Source organism: Limulus polyphemus, unplaced genomic scaffold (genome assembly GCF_000517525.1).
Source record: "Limulus polyphemus unplaced genomic scaffold, Limulus_polyphemus-2.1.2 Scaffold451, whole genome shotgun sequence".
Taxonomy (NCBI): domain Eukaryota; kingdom Metazoa; phylum Arthropoda; class Merostomata; order Xiphosura; family Limulidae; genus Limulus; species Limulus polyphemus.
This window is the reverse complement of record NW_013666061.1, coordinates 344,166-352,719: the sequence shown is the minus strand read 5'-3', so window position 1 is coordinate 352,719 and position 8,554 is coordinate 344,166. Positions and strand designations below refer to the sequence as shown.

The window sequence follows — 8,554 nt, the reverse complement described above, 5'->3', positions numbered from 1 at the left end:
GTCTATAATACATATGTTTATTTATGTATATGTGTGTATATGTACATATATATATATATATATCTCAGTAATTAATACCTCTTGGTTTAACCTACAAGATACTTTTAGAGATATACTTTTAGTAGTCACGTGATTGGTCAGTTTCTCCAAGCCCATGTCAAGAGAGTTAATAGTCTGATCCCCGTTTAGTCGAATATAATGAAAATTGTTACTGGAATTTCTGTACCATACAAGAATTCATTGATATACCAAATGGTAGGTTTTATACCATTACTGATGTGTGGGTCTGGGTGACTTGAATTTTAATGGCCTAAGTAGAATATAGCAATTGTACATCATTGTATTACATTTTAAGCTGTGACTTATGCATGAAATCTTTAGTTGAGGTTGTCAAGTTTTAAAAAGTATTGTAAAAGAAAGTAATATTGCTTAAACAATTTTTTAATGAGAGAATTTTCATCTGTATGTTAAAAAATCTTATATTTACATAGCTTTTCTGTAACTGAAAATATAAAGTATGTTTTTTTCATCATTCTAATAGCACAAATTAAATATTCAAGTCAAATGTGAACATAAAAACATTTCTGCCATTCCTGATCAGTTAAGGCAGATTTAAATCATTCCTTTTCAAAAACTTTTACGCTCTTCTTAAATGCAGTATATTTCATAAAATGAACACTAAACATTAAAAGATTTCCTGGCTAAACTCATTAGATACCTGTCAAAGAAAAAACTGTTTGTAAGTTCAAAAATTATTTTATGTACCTTGAACACTACTCTGATGCTCATTGTCCAATGATACATGTAACTGATACTGTGTACTATGGTAGTAATATTTTGCCATTTATGTACAGTAAGTTTGTTTGGGTTTGCTTCTACAATTTAAGTGAACAAACACACAGCTCTGCATAAAGTGCACACAGATTAAGCTGTGGGTTCTAGTTATTTAGGAAGGTTAAGATAAGCAAATATGTAAAACTCATACAGTGGACAAATGTTTGTGCTTTTGTAAAAGGTGTTAATACTGATTGTGTTTAATCATAATGAAGATGAAAGGTCATGGTAAACATGTTTTTGAATTTGAAATACTTTCTGCTCATGTGTTGTTGAACTTGCCTATTTATTGAAACATTTGGACAAGTTCAGTATTTACTGTATCCATTACTTGCTTTTAAAGGTCAAAGTAACTGTGAGATAACTTGTTAAAATCATGGAAGAGTCAAAGATATATATATATATTGCTAAGGCTGTTTAAGTTAAAGGTCTTAGGTATTAATTTTTTTTTTAATGCATGTATTAAATTATTTTTTTACTACAGAAACTTAAAGCTATGTGATTTTTAATTCTGGAAACTGTTTACAGGAGTTTTAACAGGCAGACAAGATTCAGAGGTAATAGAACAACCACTTGTTTCAAACTCAGATGTTCGTAGTACACCTATCCAGCCCATGGGTCCCGAGTTGGTTGGAGGTCCTTCAGCTGGGTTATCGTACATACCATTACCAGGAACTCCACAGACTCCCCATGTCCCAGAAGAATCATTTGTTCCAGTCTTAGGAGCTCCACAGCTTCCTCCAGTTTCAGAAAGGACAGGTCTTCAAGGACAACCAGCAACAATTCTTTCACCAACTGGAAACTATAGTGAAATAAATACTATACCAGATGTGACAGTCAGACCTCCTCCTTTGTCTTCTCCAAGTCAACCAAGCAACATAGTCTATCAACAAGGAGGAATGTTGTATCACCATCCAGCTAACTCAGTAGCAGCACCAGTAAGTCATTACATATTAAGTGTTATGACAACTAGATTATCACATTAATTAGGTAAAGTAAGTAATACAGTGGTTTTGAGCAGTCTAAGCTGAATTTTATAGCAACTTGACTTATCCAGCTTGAAAATTCAAGGCCAAACTTGAAATCCTTGTAACCAAGTCAAACAGTAAACTGAATGAAATTGTGGATGTTTTGTGATGCAAAAGAACTCTAACACAAGTTGTTAAATTTTTAAAATTTATATATTTCTTCATAAATCTTTATTGTTATACAAAAACTTATATTGTCATAGAACACTTTATTTATCTGCATTCACTAATACTGTAAATAACTTGATGATTTAGAAGATGTACTGTAAAGATTTAAACTGTGAATTTCATGTTGTGATACCATATGTAGTAGGTTACTAACGTAAGTAATTGTTACATAATATTTTATTTGTCATAACAGTACTAGAAATAACCATAACTTTAGTATACCAGTGTGCTGCCAAATCATATTCTTGTAACAATGCATTTGTGTAATGTGAATAAGATAACATAAACATTCAATGTTCTAAAAGAAGAATGTAATCTTTTCTTCATTTTTTTAGGGTAGATTTATATGTTGCACTTACTTATTCAGTGTCATTACCTTTTTTTTAATCATCCTCTTTTTCTTCTTAATGTGAGAATGAAACATACCATTTGCAACAGCATGAAAGGATATAATGTCGCATATTACCATATGTCTTGTGATCACTGCATATTAAAGATTTCTTTAAGTGTTTTAGTGCTAATGTAATACGTCATTCATAAGTTGGGCAAATTTATTATACAACTTTTTCAAAATGTCAACATTTCTATTTTTTTGGTGAATTTACATGTGACCGCTTAATCTTTGTGTTGGTGTTTATTTTGTACTTAAATGATTTGTATAGAAATCATATAATTCAAAATGTGAAATACATAGGATCGGAAGTCAGTAACATCCTGTCTATATAAAATTTGTCATAATGAGTGTTTGTTTTTAAAATAGAATGACTAATTTTGTTAAGGACACTGATGAAAGTTAGGGCTTTCTTTCATACTTGGTATGGTTTACTTTGTTTGCAGAACAATGTGAACAACAAAATTCATTAAACAAATGAATTGAACTAAGGCCGTTTGAAATTAATCCAATTTGAATACTGCCTTAAGCCAACATATAATCCTCAAGGAGGGTTGGATAAAATATACTTCTAAGAGTACAATTAAAACATTTTAGAAAAGCTGTGATTCTGGATTTTTAACATTTCTGTTAGGTGTACTTGAGAAATGATTAATTTATATTTGTTTAAGTATCTATGCAACAACTAGAGAATAGAGTTGGACAAATGTAGAGTATGTGTCTTAACAACAGCTGTAGGATTTATTGTTGCAGGCTACTTGTTATGTTTAACAGAATTTATAAAAATAAAATTGGTAAAAGTTGGCAAGTAAATTTTGATTGACATAAATCTTTTGAAGTTAAATATTTTAAATAAATTACAAATAGAATACTTCTTGTATATAAGTTAAAGTTGAATAACAGTTTAATATTTTTAGCTAGGCATAACAGTCAGTTTAGTCTACTTAGGAAACATCAGTAATATTTATAATGTTGATTATTAATTAGATTATATTAGACAGATAACAACTAATCTCTGAAACTAAAATAAATATATATTAATAGCATGTGCTGCAATAACTGTTATGTAAATATTTGAAAATAAAGTATTGTAGTAACATATACTACAATGAATAATATCTAAAATTAGCATACGGTAGTTATGTGTACTGCAATAACTAATATGTAAAACTTGTGTGTTGTAGTGACACGTACTGTAAAGACTATTATCTAAAACTAGCATGTCATGTAAAAACTGATATATAAAACTAATTTAGTGAGATGTACTGTGATATTAATATTTGAAACTGAGGTGTTGTATTGACAGGTACTGCAACAGCTAATATCCAGAACTTAATGTTTCATAGTAACATGTGCTATAACGTATCCAAAATGACTATCTAGTGGTGACATTATTTATTTTAATATGCTAATATTACATACCTTACTTTCATGTAGTGTATATTTCTTTCATTTTTTAATTATTTAAGTTCTGGATGGAACTAATTAAATCACTTTTTAAGGCATATGCTAAATTCAGCCTGAGGTGTCACAGTTTGGAATTTTTCTAACCGGTTAATCATCATGCTTGAACTGTTTCATAAATGATTAGTCTGTGAAGTTTAAGAACTATCATTGTTATGTTATGGAGCTGATATAGATCACAGGATTAATTAAACTCATATTTTCTTTGTGTTAAGATTTTATTATTCACTCATACATTAAAATGCAAATGGATTGTTAAATCACTCCTCTATTTCAAAACAAAATTTATGAAATAATTCAGATGAGATGACATATTAAGGTTACTGCTTTGACTCATATGTTTAGAATTAGACAGTAAGTAAATTCTCACAAATGCTGTGTTTAGGTATTTCCTTGTGTGCCGTAAGGCATCTTAAGTTCAAAAGTTCTAAACATTCTTAACCACTATTTGCCACACACAGTATGGCCAAACGAGTGGACTTTGATTATAGTTGAATTTCGATGCATGACACATGCAGTGGTGTAAAACAAAAAAAGCAACAGCTTCTAATAGTGGTTAGAAAATTTTTTAACTTGTTAGGGCCTCAAATCAAACTGTAACTGGTAATCTAAACAATCCTAACACCTGTCTATAACATATCAAGTCAAGGAATTTGTCCACTGTTTCACAGCTACTTGTATCCTACTTTACCTTGTGTATAGATGACAGCTTTGTGACTGTCACATGGAACAGTGATATTTCCAGATTCTTTTAATCCAGTTTTCTGAATTGCCATGTACAGAGCAAAGGTGCTTTTTGATTACAGTTTTGGTACTGTAAAACCAAAGGCTGAATTTGTTTCTGCATTAAAGGAGCCTGAATGTGTTGTGGAAGGTCTTGCCTTTGCTTAATCGTATACTTCCGTGTGATGATTGTGCAGTGTATACTTTTTATTTTATTCTGACTTAACACATTGTTTTGCCTCTTTTAGTATACCTGCAATAAGTTATTGCTCTATTTCTTCCACACATTAAATTTGTGCAGAGATCCAGTGACAGTGTGCTAGGGCAGACTATGAATTACAACACCATAGTAACTTACATCTGAAAGTACTGCATTGTATTACTAAACTGTAAAATGTATTTCTGAACTTAAACTTTGTTAGTCACATGTACTGTTGTAAATAACATCTGAAAATAATGTATTGTGTGGCATATACTATTATAACTAGTATCTGAAGAAAATTTGTAATAGTAACATGCAGGGCTGTTAAGATGGGCCCCAGGATAAATTTGAAGAGCAGACCCCCCAACATGATATGGCTGTCTCCTTGTCATTATGGTGATCATTTCGAAGACTAGCCTGTTTGATCTTAGTCTTTCAACTATCTCTTAATCTCAGTTTAAATTGTTAGTTAAGTTAGTTCTTGAAAAGTTTTTTTGGTGTACAAAACTTGAAGATAGCTTTTATATGCGGAAATATCTGTTAGCTAAGTTCTTGCACAGATCTTAAACATAACGTTGATAAACGGAAACATCGGCACATGTAGATATGTAAATCTTGAAAGTCGAGATAGTGTTGATAACTGGACCAAATGTTGGTTGAGATGTTGCAAAGGAAATATCTGCTGAAGCTTTTTGCCAGACACTAATCATAGCAGAACCATCTGGAAAATTATGTATAGGAAATAGTACATCTTATAAAATGCTGGTAAGGTAATCACTGATTGGCATGTCCTTAAGCCAATCAGGAAATGTCACAGACCTACTAAAGGATGTGTAGATTGTATAGGAATTCTTTTTTGGTGGCAAAGGACAGGTTTATGTGTTTTGATAAAGGTGGCTTCCAAAATATAGAGATGAAAGATTGACAGACCATTTGAAATAATTTTAAACCTGCTATCCGTGTATTTGTCATCACAAGTCGGGTTCACTAGTAAATGCTGGCCAGTCGCTGATTCACATTTTGGTGGTAGAACTTTTGTTTTACAGGAGCGACATGGTAAATAAGAGTGTGAAAGAAAAGTTCATAAAAACCATTGACTCATTTTCTGTCAAGCACAATCAGAGAAACTTTAAAATATCCAAAGAAATCACTTGTGAAACAAAAAACACAATTTACCTTATACAGTGTAAAAAATGAAATTACCAATATGTAGGACATACACAAACAACTCTAAGAGAACGTTTCAACAACCATAAATCTTCTATTAATGCCGAAAAAGATCTCGCTGTTGCTCAACACTTCAACCAACCCGATCATTCCATTAACAATGTTGCTCTCATCAGCATTGAAACAGGATTCAAAACTAAAGCAGATAGAGAAATAAAACAAGCTTATTGGATTGCTAATCTAAACTCTGTTCAACCTTTTGGAATTAATCTGGACCCTGGAATCAGTGATCTCTGTTCATTGGTTTCATCTCTGTCAAAAAAATAATTTGTATTCTTTGCATATTTTTCTCATGTAATGTGAATGCTGAATTTCCTAAAACGTACTATTTATTTAAGATAATTTTACATACCTGTTTTTATAAATTAATTAGTGTTTCATATCTTTTTCAATCAGTCTCCAGTTGTCACCTTTATTTTACTTAAACACTTAATTATAGATTTAAATATACATATATTTAGCCATTTGTAAAGTAAAATATCCCTAACAACTTTTCACATACACTCTTGCCATCGGCTGCATTCTACCAGAAATGAGATGCTAACAACAGTACAAAGAGAAATAGACTAAACATTTCCTGGAAAACTGGATGACCTTCGAGATGTCACTAAACTCATTCAATAACACCACCTTTTCCTGTTTGCCCCTGAAGATGAAAGGTCCACCTTTCAAAGCCACTCTGATTATAGGGTTTTTATTCATTTCTATCAAGACTTCTTGAACCTATGTATTTATCTAACATCATGAATTCAAAGATAAAAATACTTTTGTTCATCTTGCTGTTTTTATATTTCATGTGTAAAATCTCTAGAACCTGTTAAATGAATATCAAAAGTTCTTTGGGGCAAAACTTTATTCTTTATCTTTTTTTCTCAACATTAGCAATAACTGGAGCAAAATCATCCATACTTAAAGTTGAAAAATATGAAATAAAATCAAATATACATTTTGTTTTTCTAGAATGATTGCAGATAGTAACAGATAATTACAGTTATTTATCACAATCAGCTACAGGCTTGTAACAGTTTTCCATCTGTTTTCTTGTTCTTTAAACTATGTCTTACTAATATAGCAAAGTGATAGATCACCTGGTGAGAGGTTACTACAAATTAAGGTACACAAAGCATTGAGTTACATCAAACACTGGTAGCCTACTTGCATTCCTTTAGAAGTTTTTTATTTAATGTTTTTTTCACTTACGTTTTCTTGTATAACCTAATATGTTTCTAGTTTTTACATTTTAATTACTTTAATTGAAAGTATATACCAATAAATAAATAAAAATTATACTCAAAAACCAAGAAATTTAACACTTTCTTAAACCCTGAGGCCTTTCGTAGGTGGAAGTGTGGTTTAGTAAGACTTTTTTTCTCACTATGTTGGATCCAAATATAATTCATGTAGCCTTCAAATATAAATTTAGAACATAATAGATTAGAATATCTCAAAACTGCTATAATTTATCTGGTTTTCTAACTAACATATAAATAGGTTTAAAAATTTCATTACTTACTGGAGCTACTGCTTTAGTCCAAACATATAAGTCTCTTATGACTAATTATATTTTTAATCACTAAAACAAAACTGACAGTTTGTTGATTTAGATGGTGTACAATTTGCTCTTTCTATCAGTTTTTGACAAGTCCAATAGTAATCTCAAGAAGAATTATAAACTTTTCTTAAGAGGCAGAGGATGTGGAAGGGGGCATGTCAATGTGGGTTGAACAAATATAATGATATCTCAGTAAAGCTAGAAGAAAAAGAGGTTGAAATATTATATTCTGGCTTGTAAATATCTATAGTAAGTGGTTCAAGAATCTAAAGTTCTTGTAAGGGAAGAGAAATAATCTATGAACAAGAAATCAGTGCTATTAAGTCATGACTCTTAGAAGTGCATATTCAGGAATTATTCAAATATTTCATTTTGGACAATATTCAAATTGTATCATAAAGTACATTTTTATGTCAAATTTATTGACATACATTGATAATAAGGTAGTTTAAGTTATGAATGTAACTCTAGTAAAAAAAAAAGTTGTGACATGCACTTTGACCTACCTGAATTTAAAGGGTTAATGTCAGGAAAACAATCAACTAATTGGATTTATTGTTTCTCATTATTCCAAGTATCCAGTAATCCAAATATTGCGATTATGATTTTTCATTATTGTTTTCAATCAATTCCAGTTTGTTCAGCTTTATTGATGAGTGTCACAACTCACAAAAATAATCAACTAATCAGAATTAGGGTTTTTATGTTATTATTGTTTTTTAATTATTACAATTATCCCAGTAATCAAAATATTAAAAATCATTATGTTGGATTGATGTTAAGCACAAAGCTGCACAAGGGCTATTTGTGCTCTGCTCATCATGGATATCAAACTTGATTTCTGGCATTATAAGTTGTTTTTTTTTAATCCCTTTTATGAGAATCACTCAGCTCTTTAGCAGAAACATTTACTGTAAATTCAACATATGAAGAAAATGTATGATTGTGACTTATACTGTTATAAC

At 30.6% G+C, this 8,554-nt stretch overlaps 1 protein-coding gene across 2 annotated transcripts in view; it reads left to right on the top strand.

Moving 5' to 3' along the window:
- LOC106458363 (histone-lysine N-methyltransferase SETD2-like) overlaps positions 1 to 8,554 on the top strand; it is a 124,804-nt gene that overhangs the window by 101,938 nt on the left and 14,312 nt on the right. For both annotated transcript variants that reach the window (XM_013917870.2, XM_022384554.1), the window contains exon 15: positions 1,363 to 1,772. In XM_013917870.2, coding sequence (XP_013773324.2) covers positions 1,363 to 1,772 — 410 coding nt within the window. The remainder of the gene's footprint in view (positions 1 to 1,362; positions 1,773 to 8,554) is intronic.